Consider the following 17,143-nt stretch of genomic DNA (forward strand, 5'->3'; position numbering starts at 1 on the left):
TGACGTATTAGCCTGCTAAGGCTTATCATTGCACCGATTCTCCAATCTAATTCACAATTATTATAAATTCGTCTTTGATTTAGCAAGTCATCTTTCCATGCAGGTGAGCAAAAGAACTCTGGGAAGTCAGGGGAGATAACATTAAAAGGATTTACGACCGAGCCTATTCTTGTCTCTGAACGCAGCTGAGCCCTAAATTGAATCACCCTTTCCATTCCCCAAATCTGTAGCATATTAATTACAAAACTATGTAGGGAAATGAAGCTTCAAAGGAAGGCCATGGTTTGGTTGGGATTGTGAAGAGTTAAGCTTTTAATCTCACAGGGGTGAATTCTCTGTATTTGGCTGTAGATACCTTCTGTTCCTACCCTCCTTTTCACAGATTTTTCTTTTTAAAATGTTTCTTAAAATAATGAGGCCTTTTATGTGCCTGGTAATGAAGCACATGAACTGTCCAGGGTGCTGAAACGGCAAGCTGCTCAGATCCAAATGCAAGAGCAAAATTCCTTCTAACATCCTGCATTAATTGTAGGGGTTCTGTGGGGTGGATGCTTTTCAGGTAGATGAAGCAGAACTCAGGGGGTGCTGTGCAAGGACATGGGTGGTATGCAAGAAACATCTGGGGACCCACATCTACTCGGGGAGCCTCAAGACAATAATAGTCTGGCACCAAATTAGTGGGAGCTAGTGACACTGACTTGGGACAATATTCCTCACACCACCGTGCTTTCTTAGCCATAAAGTGGCCAAGTGGATTTCATCACTCCCACAGCAGCCCACCATGCATACTCTGGAAACCTGGATGGTGAAATGAAGGACACGGATGTGACAACGCAGTCAAAGGGAAGTAGTCAGCCTAGAGGAAATTCAGGAAGAGAAGGGGAAGTCTGGTAAGAACTGAAGCAGAGAATGGCATTATGCAGCATTGGAATCTGGAACGTAGCATTTAGCAATGCACTACAGACACAAGAGATTCAGGCTTTAAATGTAGGATTGGGCACCTCCTGGTTGGAGAAACAAATCCTGCATTCCTTGGTAGATAGCTTAGCAGGGCCTGGAGGTGGCTCAGCCCAGGCTTGGGATGTTAACAGTCTAGTCTGATAGGCCTGGGTCTGCCTCACTTCTAACTCCATATGGTTCCCCCCAGGGAGCAGCCATTTTTCATCTGAGGAGGACTCCTCTAGCAGAGGCATGACAGAAGGCATGAAGGAAAATGATGCAAAAGACCACTAATAATCACACACCCCTCTTCCTGAATAAGGGTAGCTTAATTTTCATGCCCAAATTTAAAGCTCAAAAAAATCTGTGCAACCTTAATTTTTAATTGCTTTCACCCTAGCACCCTGCTCAACATGCTGACATCACCACACCATGTATTTAAGCTAATTCCATGTAGATAAATAGAGATGGTTCACATACACCATACATCCCCACCCCCACCTTCCCACACACTCCCTCCCACCCTCACATCCCACAACTCGAAACTGATGTGAAGCCAAAGTACTCCTTTCTTATTTTACTCTCATGGACCACTCTTCTAAAGAATAGATCAAGCAGGTTGAAGCGTATGTGGGTTACATTTCCTGCTCCTATTTCCAGGTATAGTTTATAATCTCAGGAGCCAGGTGCTTCTGGAAACCAATCAAAGCATTCTGATAAAACTGCAAATTAGAACAAACGGCAGTATATATGTCATCCTAGTGAGAGATGAAGAATGCTAGTTGATCAGCACTTCCAAGGAACTGTCTACACAAGTTGTATCTGGTCAGGCAATAGCAAAAGATAGACTGAATACTTCACTTCTGTGGTTTTTCAATGGCTTACACTTTTCAGAATGGCTCCTTTTTTGTTAATACAGGACATACATATTCTACTTTTCTCCAGAATTACTTTTTTTTGCTGAACACAGTTCACATGCCTTTCATGGAAGATGGCCCTATGTTTCAGGGACATCACTCCTACACTCCCCCATATTAGAAATATAAGACCTGAAAAAATGTGACACTTTGCACAGATGGCAATCTCAATAGCTGTGTATGTTCAGTGTGGACAAACATATTGTAGACGGTATAGAATACAGAATAAGTTTCTCTCTCCAGTCTTCTTCACAGCCCCTGACCTATTGTGTCCTAGAACCTGGCGTCCAGCCTTAGTCTTCATTTGCCTGCAGCTCTCCTGCCTCAGTTCACAAGTCTATGCCTGGCTCCCATGCTGCTGGGGTCCTGGACACAATTCCAGCACTGGCGCATTCATCCAAATAGCAGCAACTAAAACTTAAATAAGCAGCAAAGGTATCAAAATTACATCCACCCACCAACTCTCAGCTGCCTTGAGTTCACAGAATCATGAATTGGGAGAGACATTGGGGGCCATCAAATCTAACCCCCGTGGTCAATGCATGAATCTTCTTGGTACATCAGGAATGGGGAAGCTTTGGGTGTGGTCAGGCTCCAATACTTATCAGCTCCAGCTGGTATGGCCAATGGTCGGGGAAGATGGGAGGTGTTGGACTGCAACTCCCATCATCCTTGAATGACAGCATCCATGAGATGCTTCCTTCCTTCCTCTCTTCCCTCCCTCCCTCCCTCCCTCCTTCATTTGCTGGCAAATGTTAGAAACAGGACTTAGTGGTTTTATGAGTGGGTAGGGGTTCTTAATGGTGCTGGAGGAGACTCTTGAGAGTTCCATGGACTGCAAGAAGATCAAACCTATCCATTCTTAAGGAAATCAGCCCTGAGTGCTCACTGGAAGGACAGATCGTGAAGCTGAGGCTCTAATACTTTGGCCACCTCATGAGAAGAGAAGACTCCCTGGAAAAGACCCTGATGTTGGGAAAGATGGAGGGCACAAGGAGAAGGGGACGACAGAGGACAAGATGGTTGGACAGTGTTGTCAAAGCTACCAGCATGAGTTTGACGAAACTGCGGGAGGCAGTGGAAGACAGGAGTGCCTGGCGTGCTCTGGTCCATGGGGTCACGAAGAGTCAGACACGACTAAACGACTAAACAAAGGGGTTCTTAAATGGCAATGTATGTAGCTTCACTTCCTGCACACTGTGGTGAGTCCCCCCTCCTGCTGCATATGTGGGAGGGGGCTACCCATTCTGCTGAGTGAGGCCCTGGACTCCTGCTCTGAAGACCTGCCCTGGCACCACTGTGTGATGGACTACATGTAGTTAGTGGGAGTTACTCCAAAAAGGGGGAAAGGAGAAACAGCAGCAATAGTGCACTCTTAGCACTGGATTCAAATTTGCAAGAGCATCACACAAATCAGGAAATGTGGCTGGGGCACTTTTGTTTGATCCTGCAGAAAGGACTTCAGCCTTGACTTATTGTCCTTATAACGGAAATTGCAATGACCTACTTCACAGGGACAGAGAGGCAAGTGAGATGATGAGTAGTAAAACACTTGACATACTGAAGTGCTTCAGAAATTATTTATAACAAATAAGCGACATCACTCTGAATTCATTAATAGCAAGTAGCAAATTGACAAATGAATTACCCACAAATGCTTCTGTCAGTATAGAATACTGAGCCCATAAATCTGGGGGTGGAAAGAAGAGATGAGACTCTGAAATGTTGTCCAGTTTGCTTTCGCTTTGCTCCTGAGTTTTTAAGTGTCAGCACTTGGCAGGCACCCACCCACCCACCCTCCCTCTTTCTCTCTCTTTGTTGGTTGTGCCCTCTAAATGCATTGGGCCCCACAGCTTGCAGCCTCTTCTTTGCACCTTCTGAGGCAGGGAACCTGGATGCACTGAAAGCTACATTAAAGTTAGAAAGTATCGATTCTGTATTTCAGGAGTGGGGCAACCTGTGGCCCTCTGGATGTTTCTGGCATACAACTCCCATCATCCCTGATCATTGGGCCATGCTGGCAGAGGGCTGATGGGAACTGGAGTCCAGCAATGTCTGGAGGGCCACAGGTTCCCCATCCCTGTTGTATTTCATGCGACACCTCTGTTGTCTGAAACACAGCTGCTGCTCCTGCGGAAGAAACCCCACTTCCTGCTCCAAATGGGCATGGCAGGCAGCGTCCCTGCCAAGAAACTAGTCCACAGCTGCATCTAAAAGCATTTGAAAGAAATGGCACAGTGGGACTAATTGAAGGCATGGAGGACTTTGCCTGAAAATTACATTCTCAGTACGTTCACACTTAGGGAGATTGCCACTGGATGCTGACGTCGGTCTCATTTGACTATAACAGCCAGAGTGTTAGATTAGAACTGGGGAGGCCTAGGCTGAAATACCCACTTAGTGTGGTTAGCAGCTATCTCTCAGCCTAACCTACCTCACAGGGTTGTTGCAGAGAACCACATATACTGCCTTGAGCTCTTTGCAGGAAAGGTAGGATAGAAATGTAATGAACAAGCAAACACATCTCAAGCAGCTAAGGACTATGGGCACACAGAATAGCAGTGTGGTGTCTACAATGCAAGCCTATTTGGAGCCCTGTGGTGGAGGAGGGGGGGCAGAAATGCCCAGGATTCCCCCATTTGGGCCGTATCCTGGCCCCTGTGCTCACAAGCACACCTAAGGATGTAAGAAGAGTCCTGCCAAAGACTCTGTAGCCCAACTTCCTGCTCTCACAGTGGCCAACCAGTTGGCCATTATAGGAAACCCACAAGCAGGACTTGAGTGCAATAGCACTCTCTCCACTTCAGATTCCCAGCAACTGACATTCAGAGGCATCGTGCCTCTAACAGGGGAGGCAAAGCAGAGGCATCATGGCTAGAAGTCACCGGCTACAAGCCGCCTTCTCCAGGTGCTTGTCTGCTTTTAAAGCCATCCAAGTCGGTGGCCACGACTACATCTTGGGTGAGCAAACTGCACAGCTTAACTACGTGATGGTGTGAAGAAGGACTTTCTTATGTTTGCCTTGAATCTTCTGACGTTGAGCTTCATTGGATGGTCCTGGAGTTCTGGTATTACAAAAGAGGGAGAAAAAAATATCCACTTTCTCCACACCATGTATAATCTTAATACACCTCTTTCGTGTCCCCTGTACTTTGTCCTTTCTCTAAACTAAAAAAAAAAAAAAAAGGCTGTCCTGGAATGGATTTTCAGCCTCTACAGCAACTGGTACTATCCATTATCATAACCAGGGTTGCCATCTTCTTCTTTTTTCAAAAGCACCATCTCCTTCTCAGGTCAGTTTCTCTCTCTCTCTCTGCATGTACCTTGCATCCCTCTCTATGTATGTACCAGGCACAACTGCCTAGTAGTTCATTGGTCTAGCACATGGGTAGGCAAACTAAGGCCCGGGGGCCAGATCTGGCCCAATCGCCTTCTAAATCCGGCATGCGGATGGTCCAGGAAGCAGTGTGTTTTTACATGAGTAGAATGTGCCATCTCTGGGTTATTTGTGGGGCCTGCCTGGTGTTTTTACATGAATAGAATGTGTGCTTTTATTTAAAATGCATCTCTGGGTTATTTGTGGGGCATATGAATTAATTCATTTCGCCCCCCCCAAAAAAATATAGTACGGCCCCCTACAAGGTCTGAGGGACAGTGGACCAGCCCCCTGCTGAAAAAGTTTGCTGACCCCTGGTCTAGCTGGTACGATTGCAGCCAAAGCCCATCCCTCACTCTGCCTGTGGACAGCTCCAAACTAGTCCTTGTCTTCACCTTCACTTTTCTTAATCTGTTCCCTGCCGTTTTGTGCATGTGTAAAATCATACTGTGCAACTGGCAGAAGAACCACCCTGATGAAGCTTCTCAGACAACAACAGAAACAAACTGGTCTGTCAAAAGAACTGAGAACTACAACTTGATCCAAAGAATGGACTGCAAAGTGCCATTCTTTCCTACCCATAACCCCCACCTCCACAAACACTGCTGGCATTACAGAGTGCCAACATGATGGAAAGGAGCACAATATGTCATCTGGTCATAAACTGTACGCTAAAGTCCAGCAAAGCTAAGGCAGTGGCATCCATCACACCCACACCAACAATTTCTGGTGTCTATGGAACTCACAGCACCTAAGACCTATTATTCCCACTTCAGAACTGGGGAAAGCTAATTTCCCTACTTCTCTATATTATGAAAATCACTCAGAGTTCAGAATCAAAGGACAATTATTCAGGGAGCATCCCATTCAGCAAGAGCAACTCCAGAAGTCAACTAGAGCTGAACACACAAAGCATTGATCTCGGATGCTCAATTCAGAAGCACAAAGATCAGGTTAAGAGCATGTGCAGAGTGCTTTCTCCTACCTCTAAGTAACCATAACTAGACACAATACAACTGGGTTTAGATGGGGGAAAGCCCCACCACAGGTCAGAGAATGACAACCTTCTGCGGTTCTCCAAAGTCTTCCTTTAGGAATTTAAGCCCCAAGGCTGTCCATTAGACCACTGGTCTTCAGCTGGTGAGTTGGGACCCACTATTGGGTTGCAGCCGAATCCAAGGTGGGCCACAACAGGAGCACTACCACCATGCAAATATATGGTAAAAGATTAAGAAGAAGACCCCCCCCCAATGAATGTTTGGACTAAAGGTGGGTCCTGGGTCTCAAAAGGCTGAAGACTACCACATTAGACCATGCGTTAATTTGGGAACATGGATCAGTGCACAGGTATGGGGACTTTACAAACTGAGGGGAACTGGGTAGCCCACTGCTGACATGCTAAGAGATCAGGGACCCAGGGAAGGAAGAAAAGTGCAGGTAGAGTAAAGCAATTGCAGAAGAAGAAAAAGAGAAGACACTGCGGCTGTAAAGGAGCTGGGAGCCCCTTATCCTTGCTGCCTGCTATGAGGCAAGAAACCCCTTTCCTCCCAATTCCCAGCGTTTCCACCCGGGGTTTGCCTTCAGCACTTCCTTTCCACCAAACACCCTCCACCCCCCACAGCCCACAATTTACCTTCAATGCCACTGAGGATCTTGAAGCACTTGGTCGTGAACCAGTAGGACATGACCAGGAGGATGACGATAAGGGAGGCATACAAGAGGCTGTCACTGTGTGGCGTTTCCCTCTCCATGTCTCCATGCCAGATGCGTTGCCCACCCTGCTTTCCCTTGGCTCCCCCCGGTCCTCTGCTACGTTGGTGCCGCCAGCCTCTTCCAGGCAGATTCAGAGCCACTCTCGGCCCCGTGCACAAACGAGGCTCCCCAAACCAATTACATTAATTGTTCTCCTTCCAACACATGGCGCCTGTCTAAAAATAACTGGCTGGCCCGGGGGGAGCCCAGTGGGGTGAACATTGGAGAAGGGGAAGGTGAGATACTTGGGCAGGATCAGGACCTACTGCGTTGAATCTTCCTATGTGAACTCACTACCCCCTACCCCACCCCACAAACTGAGGCAGCCTCTGTCCCACAGCAAGGGTTGCCACCTGGCAGTTTGGGGCTTCCCTCCCCCCTCCCCACAGAGCTTTATATATAACGAATGGGAAGATATTAAATTGTGCTTAATTAAACTGTACATTAAATGAATGTGCAGAAGTAGCTGGGTTTCTGCTTTGCCTTTTGCCTGCTTGAAGAAGCAGTAACTCCCTCCACAGCTCAAATCTCCCCCAAGGTAAGATATGGAGGCCAGGAGTGTCCATCTTCACCTACGGCAACTTCTTATGGTCTTTCAAATTTAATTCTTACTCACACACACTTCCTTCCTCTTCCCTAAGCCAACTGCTTAGAGCAGCAGGGCTCACTGTTCTGAAGCCTTGGTTAGATATCAATATGGAGGTGTTTTGTGCCTCACCCAGGGAGTAAATGGTCCTCAGACCACTGACTCATCTTGATCAGCATTGTCTAGATCAGTCTTCTTCAAATGGGTCTTCATTGTCAGACTACAACTCCCATCATCCCTGACCACAGGCTAAGCTGGCTGGGTATGATAGGAGTTGTAGTCCATCAACATCTGGAAGACACCCCTAGTCTAAGTTCACTAGCAGCAGTCCTCCAAGCTTTCTGCCAGGGGTCTACCCCAGCCCTATCTACAAACTTTGCTGCAACTCTTCTCCAGGAGGCATGAGGTGCCAATTAAGAAGTACTATGTCTCTGAAGTCTGTACGTGTGCACACGTGTGCGCACACGCATGAGTGTGATCAGTTAAGCTTCACCCACCTCCAGATGCCAAAATAGCTTTGCTCTCAAATTTCAGCAGTGACTGAAGGAAGTGTTTTACTAGCAGTATTCATTGCATCAAAGCTGAGAGGCAACAATCCAGCCTAGTGTTTAAAATGAAGGAAGCAAACTTTCTGGTTAGACAGAACGCTTCCTTAGCCGCAGATGTTCTCAGCAACAAACAAACAAACAATAGTTGGCTGATATCAAAAACAGGCATAGGGAAAAGCAATCTCTGTTAAACTAAAGGGGTACCTGGGAGTAACAGTCCAAACACTTCATGTCACCACTGGGTAACCCACAGGAATAAACAGTGTCACCTTCTTCCATTTCAGAGAGGGAGAATTTTCCTCCTTCACTCACGAAGTTACTGCATTTTTACAGCACAGACAGACCAAGAGGAAACAGGTGTATTTATCCTTAGGGGTCTGTAAGTCTCTCTCTAAACGCTAACCAGACATGATTCACCTGAGGTCCTTTAGCACAACAAAGATAATCCCCCAAATATAAGTACCCTGAAATGCAGCATAGCAGCATACACAAGCAACATTGCCTCCTCCAGCCCTTCACCACAATCCTTTTGTGATCTATATGTGAAGCAGATGACAATGTCCAGGGGTCTGGGCTCAGTCGCTCACCCTTTGGCCTAATACTACTACTGTATAATAATATAGTATCTTCAAATGTTCAAAGCACTTAGGATAACAAGAAACTGCCTTATACAGAATCAGACCATTGGTCCATCTAGCTTAGTATTGTCTACACTGACAGTGGCTCTGCGGGGTTTCAGACAGCCTCTCCCAGCTGGGGATTGAACCTGCGACCTTCTGCATGCAAGGCAAATCCTCTACCTACTGAGCTATGACTTTTCTACGCGTAGCCTGTGTTGCCATAAGTGCACCACTGTGCTGTCACCTTTGCACGCAGTCAGAGTCTAAGAACCAGGTGTCATCACCCCACTTATCTCCCTCTATATGTAAAAGAAAGCTGTGAAAACACACACACACACACACACCAGTTCCCTGGCGAGACAGTGCTGGCACTGAGCTAAAATTAAACAGTCACCCACCTGCCTGGGTAAAAATAGCAGACAGAGTTGCACATCGGCAAGGCTTCAAGCACAGCCACTAATTTTCCGTGCCACTGTGAATGTGTGGCCCCATGACCCAAGGGCATGGAGTCAAAAGCTGCAGCCTGCCCCCATCAAGCACTGTGCAGGATGGGTTGCCAAATCACAAAAAGCCATTTGCATTCAATTTTTTTTAAAAAAAAACCCAAACCCAGGATGGCTGCCTTCTTCTACAAGCCCAAGGGAGACTGGAGGTACTTGGAGAATTTGAGCTGAAGGCTCTGGACCCCAGAGCATCCTTCATCGCTCTCTCCCCAGAAATAAGCCAAAAATGCAGGCAGAATTTTCTGCATACCACGCCGCACAAGACCATCACAAAACACTCTGTCCTTTCTCGGCAGATTCCCCGATCTGATCTAGAGAGGGGAAAGGTGCTCCCAGGAAGAGCTTGCTCTTTGCCAAGACAGCCAGAACCACCGCAGGGAACAGCAAGGGAGGCAGGCAACTCCATCAAGGCCTTTCTTTAGGAGGATTCTGACTGTCCTCGAATCAGCTGACTGAGGGAAGAACTGTGTGCCAAGAACAATCCTGCCCTCTTGACACAAATATTTCCACCCGCTCTGTTCCTAGATATAACCTTGAGGAGGAGGGAGCACCTCCAGATAGGGGCTGCTCTCTAGAATCTGTAGGTAGAACTATCATATTTTTCGCTCTATAAGACGCACCAGACCACAAGACACACTTAGTTTTTGGAGGAGGAAAACAAGAAAAAAAATATTCTGAACCTCAGAAGCCCAGAACAGCAAGAGGGACCGCTGCGCAGTGAAAGCAGCAATCCCTCTTGCTGTTCTGGCTTCTGGGATAGCTTCGCAGCATGCATTCGTTCCACAAGACGCACACACATTTCCCCTTACTTTTTAGGAGGGAAAAAGTGAGTCTTATAGAGCAAAAAATACGGTATATAACTGTGTTATAAAGACTGTAACTTTAAGAACTGGTTCCTGAGCTTGCTGTTTCCTTCCTCCCTCCCCACCCTTTTTCCTTCTGTGCCATGTCTTCTTAGAAAGTCCCTGTCCTCAGGCTTACAATCCTACTACTGGTTGTTGTAAGCTGCCCTGGGAGCCTTTTTGTCTGAACAGCATAAATATTATATATATATTCCAACACAATCCCATCTCTGTCAGTTATGGGTTAATTACACACACCCCAGCTTTGATTTCTATCTGAAATAGGGCAATGTATCACATGGACCATTTCATAGTTATATAACAGCAACAGATTCCTTAAAACACAACTCAGCCAGCAGCGGAACGTAGGTCCTACAGAATTTGAATCTGCCTGTGCCGTCTGTTCAGCTAAGGCAATGCTCAGGAAATGAGGGTTCATCACTGATGACATGGGTGCCCTTTCCTGCAGCTGGGAGCTCACTCACCTAGATTACCTGGCCTGGTCAGGCTGATCTAATGATAGCTAATACCTTCTTCTTCTTCTTCTTCTTCTTTTGCTTTATCCATTAGAAGAGTTAAATTTAGGTCACAGCTGAATCTTATTACAAAGCTGCTAATCAGAGTGGGAGCTGATTATTAATAAAGCACAGCCAAATATTGACAAAAGGCTATTTTTGGCTACAGATGTTACTGTCTCAATCTGGTTAATTGATCCAGAATCATTTCTCTTCGCCCAGTGTCACAGGGAGCTCACAGCATTCCAGGGCACTTTTAACAGGAGAGTCTGTGCTTTATTTGGACTGGGCCCAGCTCTAATGGCATGTGAATGAATAATACAGAAGAGAGCACCTTAGGGCATGTGCAGAGTGCCTTTCATTCATTAGCCACAATCTGCTTCTGCACACCTAGAGACCCATCCAGACTGTTTTATTTCATATGCATTAATGCAACTTGCTCTTGACACAGTAATAGTCCATTAGCAGTGGGTTTATTCTGCTTCATTAGTTGTTCTGCAATGCTTCCCCAATGCTACCACATTATTGGAGGGGCTACAGTGCAACAAGATAAACCAGTTTGTTGGTGGTATAATAAGTTATGGGATTTTAGCAGGAAGTTATAGGATAGGCACTGATTGGGAATGAAGCACCCCAAAACGTTTGCAAACGTTTCAAACAGTATTGAAAGTGGGACTGTGTATGACCACCTAGATAGCACTATCAATACATGAATGCATGATAAAAATGATGTACTAAGGCCCTAAGATTAAGTACAAGGGTTTTATGGGTAAAGAGTCAGACTCTAAGCAGGCTTGTATCCTAGTACCACTGAAGCTCCTCTGGAGCAGGAACAAAGCACTGGCAGACCAAATAATAAGGGTGCAGACCCTTGAATCCTAAGGGGAAATATGGTAACAACTTATATTATATTTAAGAAAAGAAATTGCATTAAAGGTAATATAATTTTAACATAAAAACAAAAAATGCATCTTCTCACTAGTTAATATTAGATGATACCCTTGCTTATGGCAGAGTCCAAAAAGTCACATTCTCGTGGCCAAAATTCAGGTTTTTATTCTTGCAGAAAAAGAGAGATGACATCAGGCCCACCTGAGCTTGGAGTTTGAATCAGAGGTACCTTTCCTTGCAGGCCACTGGCAAACCCCCTCAACTAATAAACATGTGTGCCTGGGAGGGGGGGCATGATAGATGCAAAAACCTTCCATCCAGCTCCATACTTTATGCAGGATATTGCATAAATATTGGCGGTCCAAGATTTCAGCAAATCCGGGCTGATACATCAAGTGCCTAGTTGTTGCGATTCAGTCAGTCCCTGGAGAAGCTGCTGCGGGGATACCAGTTGATCCCTCACACCAAATATTTTCTTTTGAACCAAGTTAATCTTCTTTTCAACCCTTCACACAAATTGAATCTCTCTTTTCTTGGGGCAATTTGATTAACTGTCTGCAGCCAGCTACAGGGGAAATGTTCTTAATCTACATTGTCTTTGTATCAGGTAGGAACATTAGGGGAGCAAGCCCCATTGAGCAGCATGTTCCATGAACGGGTGGTGTCATTTAAAGAGGCAGAGCTAGGGAAAGACGTCTGGGGGGGGGGGGAAATTCCATTTGTTTTAACAGGAAGCAAAGAAGCCAACTTTCCCATTTGCACCTGCAGTGTTTGATTGGAAATATCCCAATTCTCACAAGGATTTCAACACAATGGAACAAACGACACTGCAATTAGGGTGAGACAAAATGTGTGTGTGGCAGGAAGAAGGGCTTTTTGCAAATGCTTTTTCCACTGGGGTGGGTGTTAAAAGGGGTGATGGCCCTACCGCCCTGATAAGCACTCTCCCTGTCATCCCCAGAGCATATTGAGAGTGAGGATATAATGTGATGCAGGAAACACTACTCTCGCTATGAATTGGCTTGACAGTGTTTGCACACAGCCAAATCAAATTGGCTGCATGACATCATCTTGCTGAATACATGCTCTCCCTCCCCACCCTGAAACATCAGTTGATCAGGCAGCAAAAAGCCTGTGAGCAGCAGTGAAAGGGGTGGACAAAGGGGACTTGGGTGGAGACAGTCCAGCACCCTAAAAGTGCAAACAAAAAAGTTCACATGTGAACAGTTGGCACAGACTAAATCAGAATACCAGAATTCATATTTCCTGGTGTTTGCCATCCAAGCAAGGGTGCACCTGTGTTAAACATAAAGCCAAACATAAAGCATAAAGCCAAACTGGCTTTAAATCTTGAGAAGAACACAAGCTGCTGGCTAAACCTGATGATTCTGTTTCTGTTTGCCTCTGTTAAACCTCAACCATGGATGCTGAGCTAAGGGAGACTGACAAATTCTGAGTGCCTTGACTCCAGAGTGAACTAAAGTTATTCATTCCTTACTAACCATAAATGCCTATTGCATGACCTAGGAAAACTGAGGCATGGCCCATGAGGAACTTGTCTTGATCCTCAGGCAAACACAAGGATGACTCTAACATGCCAGTTTTAGGGACCTGGGTGCTACAGCCAATGGCACAGAGGACAAAATGCATCCTTCTGAATATGCATTATGAATATACACCTGAATATGCACCTAAGCTCTGATGCCCAGCTGTGAAATGAACTTTCCTGACAAGTAGTATGGGAAACTGGCAAAGGAGGGCAGGAGGACCAATGGTGTCCTCATTCTACCTGGGCAAATCGGGTAGTGTGTGGTGTGGCTGACAGAGCATGAGGCTTGGAGAACAAGGAGTTCAGAGCTGAAATACATTTTCAGTCATTACTATTCAGTTACATTAAACCAGGGATGGGGTACCAGATGTTGCTGGAGGTCAGGGATGGTGGGAGTTGTAGTCCAGCAGCATCTGGAGGGCAGCAGGTTCCCTACCCCTGGGTTAGGTACTTAAACAATAAATGGTATCATTACTATTTCCTAAGGATATTGAGATCAACATTACAGCAAGCACACTTTCAGCCCAGGGTACTGGCATCATTTAGAATCTCAACTTCACTCTCCAATAAATGGGCTTAACTTCAAGAAGTCCTCATGGTAAACCAGAGCTGTCGTCGTCATCTCTCGCAGGCAGTTAAGTTCCACCCATATTCAGTCCATTCACAAGTTAGGCTATTTCTCTGCCTTCCTCAAGAAGATACACCTATCACAATGAAATTTACAAAACTCAAGACTGGCACCTGCTAAATACAGAATTAACATCACTAGAGAGTGAAGTTGGTACAAAATGCAGCCGTTGATGTTCCTCAACTTTTCAGCGCTCATTGCCAGCATCCTACCAAACAGTTGTGTGTGACTCTGGAAATGACAGAGACAGGTTCATGCTTCAGAGCAATATGCCACTCATTGGGGCCAGAAATAGGCTGGGATGGACAGTGAATGCAGGAGGAAGTACCATCTTGAAATACTGAGCCCAGGTCTAGTAGGGGAGAGCTGAAAACGAGTCTGACCACCTCCACTGGGCAACTTGACTCAGCGACAGAAATCCTTTGAATATTCACTGAATTCTAGAGACCAACAAGCAGAGGGAATACGGTATGTTGGGGGTGTGATTCTTCCTCAACTCAATGAGCTTCTAGATCAGGAAAGGATGACATCAGAGGAGAACCATTTGAGATTTAACTAGAAAAGGAGGACAACACACATTAGAAGTTGTGTGGGGAACTTCTGGTACTCCAAATGATGTTGAAGTAGAATTCCCATCATCCCTGACTATTTGCCTTGTTGATGGGAGTTGGAATCTAACAAGATTTGGATGGCCACAGGCTCCTCATCCTTGCATTAGAATGTGCACTTAAATCATGACTCACTCTTTGCCCCAAACCTACGCCTGGGAAGCACACAGGACACTGAAGGAATGGAGAAAGGCTGTTGCACATTGGGACAAGAAAAAGCTGAAAAAAGCCCAGAATCTCTGCATATAGGCTGGAATCTGCTCGGGCTCAACCACTTGAGGCATGCTTTGTGCATGAAGTTTGGGTGCACAGATCAAACGGCATCAGCTCCAATACGAAGTAATGGGCTCCAGTCCAACTCTCAGTGCTTCTGCTGGGTACGTATAATTCTGCTTGCAGAGCAGAGCTTCCATCTCTCTGCAAAGAGGCCTTTTACAGGGTGGGGTGGAAATGGGCCATGGCAGCCAACACATTAGATATGCCTCATGTTTAAAGCAAGAGAGTCTGAAAAGGGTGTGATGCAGGAACGATTTCTTCCCAGCCAGCCCTGGTGCTCCCAGCAAGGCTGCAGAAAAACCCAGCCACCAATTCCAAGGACCTAATTGGGGGTCCTGGCCCTGAACCAGAACAGAAGTGTATGCGTTGAGGCGCAACTGAAACTCAGTGTGACTCCATCATCTCTCAGTCATGTCATTTTGGTGCCCAGGATCCCCAGGCGATTTTCATTCTGGACTAGCCACATAAATTTTGTTTTCTTCTTCCCCTACTCCAAAGAGGCAGGATGACCTACAACTAAGGGGGGGGGAGAGAAAGATTGCTCTCCCTTGTGCTTCACTGCAGAGCCCATGGCTTTAAAGACCACCCAACAAAATGCTCATGATCTCTAGCCATCTGCCACAGTTCCTTGCCATGCCAACTCCAGAGCCCACCCCTCCTCCAGAAGCCCGGAAGCAGCCTACCTTGAGACAGGGTCCCCGTGACCAGCTGGTAGAAGAAACGGATCGCCCGCCCCAGCTGCCTCTTGCACCGTCGCTGGCAGTGAGTCATGGTGCCAATACACAGTGGCAGAAAAACAACTCCCTGGGCAGGATGAGAACTAGAAGTGCTCAAGGAGTAGGGGGCCCTTCTGTTCCTGCCTCTGACCGTGCCCAGACATCCAAGCTAGAACAACCCCCTGATCTCAGACAGACAGCAGGGCTAGGTGGGAGGAAGAGGAGGAGGTTTGTGCTCAGATAATTCCGCTGGGATTGGTGGTGGCACAGGCAATGCCTGGGTCACTGCGAGAGCAGCAGCTACCAGTAAGGGGACACGCCCAGAGCTGCACTCCCCATCCAGATTCAGAAAGTCCCAGCACTTTCGAGGGCTTCTGAAAACTTGGAACAATTGTAGCGCAGGACAAAGCTGAGCACGGAGTGGCTTGCTGCTGTCTTAACTGCGAGCTTCTCCAATGACACACGCAAGCGACGCTCCCTCCTCGGACCCTCCTCCTCCTCCTCCTCCTCCGTGCAGCAAAGTTGCAGGAAGAAGCAGCGAGGAGTGGACAGCGAAGCAAGAACCACAAAAGAGGCAGTGCTAAGTGGCTCTCCCAGCCAGTCGCATAGTTCCATGAAGGGGGGCAGCTGGCAATGCCCTGCCTTGGGGGAGTGTCCCCTTCCAGGCAACGTTGGGCAGCAGATGCCTCTTTGGTTCCCTGCTCTGCCTGGCATCTTCCTCTGCCACACCCAGCGCTCTACAACAGGCTCCCGGGAAACCACAGGCAGTGTCGGTTGGCATGGCAATGGTCTGACTCCACAGGTCCTGCTGGCCAATGGGGCGCTGCCTCCTCCTAACGCCTTTCCTGCAGACTGCAAGGATGTGCCTTTTCCATCAAAGTGGGGGAAGCATCACAGGACAGGGCACAGAGACAGACGCCTAGCACTGCTCCACATCTGGCTCTGTGCAAACAAAGGAGTGCTGGCAATGTAATTCCTCAAGCTATCGGGGCGATACATCAGCGAGTGACAAGGGAAAGCTGCAGCTGGGTGAAAATAAAGAGGTAGGAAGAGACACAGCTGTGGACCACAAAACCACCTGCCTCTGTATCTGAAAAGAATCTGGGTTAACAACCAGGAAGGAGAATGGCAGCCCCAAAGGAGGGGGTGGTGGCTGGCCACACACCTATAGTTGTGCCCGCTGCTTTTGACAGTTTGCAGCAACATCCTTTATTACACTTCAGCACAGTTTGGTTTCTGAAGATAACAGGCAAATGGATGGGGCTTTGTTGCATAGCGTGTAAGAGAGGTGATGCAGGTGTCACAAACCAAGTAACTTGTCCAGACAACCCAAGATGGCTATCTTGATAAGAGCTAGCATATTTAAAAAAACAAACACGCAGGAATGCTAGAGATGGTGAATCTGCTTTCATACACACCTTTACAAGTCAGGCTTTCACTGCCATTACCTTATAGAGATCCAGGTAGCAAGATAATGAGTGGACACCAGGCAGAAGTACCTGGAACAAAGCATATATGCAAGCAAAGAATATACAGTACGTATGTGGTGACATACTTTCTTACTCAGTTTCACCCCATTTCTTATCCTGAAGAGTATTACACACAGTAACTTAAAGTGTTCAGAGACTTATATAAGCAAATGCACTTTGTGAATAACCCAGAGCAAGCCACACCTTAGCAAAAGCATAGGTTTAGTTGGGGAAAGCAAAGAAAAGCACGGAAATCAGAGGTGGGGAACCTGTGACCCTCCAGATGCTGTTGGACTTCAACTCCATCTTCCCTCATCACTGGCTGTGAAAGGCTGTGAGCAGATGAAAACTGGAGTCCAAAAATATCCTGAGAGTTGCAGCTTCCCTGGCACTGCTTTAGATGCTCTA

General features: G+C 46.7%; 1 protein-coding gene across 4 annotated transcripts in view; it reads right to left on the reverse strand.

Moving 5' to 3' along the window:
* The window catches only part of KCNIP2 (potassium voltage-gated channel interacting protein 2), a 104,703-nt gene that overhangs the window by 35,353 nt on the left and 52,207 nt on the right, over positions 1 to 17,143 (reverse strand). The window contains exon 1 of one of the 4 annotated variants that reach the window (XM_081864020.1): positions 15,234 to 15,986. The exons of the other annotated variants lie outside the window; for them this stretch is intronic. Within the exon in view, the coding sequence (XP_081720146.1) occupies positions 15,234 to 15,321 (88 nt within the window). The 5' untranslated portion in view covers positions 15,322 to 15,986. Of the gene's footprint in view, positions 1 to 15,233; positions 15,987 to 17,143 lie in introns of those variants that run through there. 4 annotated transcript variants of the gene reach the window in all.

This window comes from Podarcis erhardii (genome assembly GCF_964252035.2).
Source record: "Podarcis erhardii genome assembly, chromosome: 5".
Taxonomy (NCBI): Eukaryota; Metazoa; Chordata; class Lepidosauria; order Squamata; family Lacertidae; genus Podarcis; species Podarcis erhardii.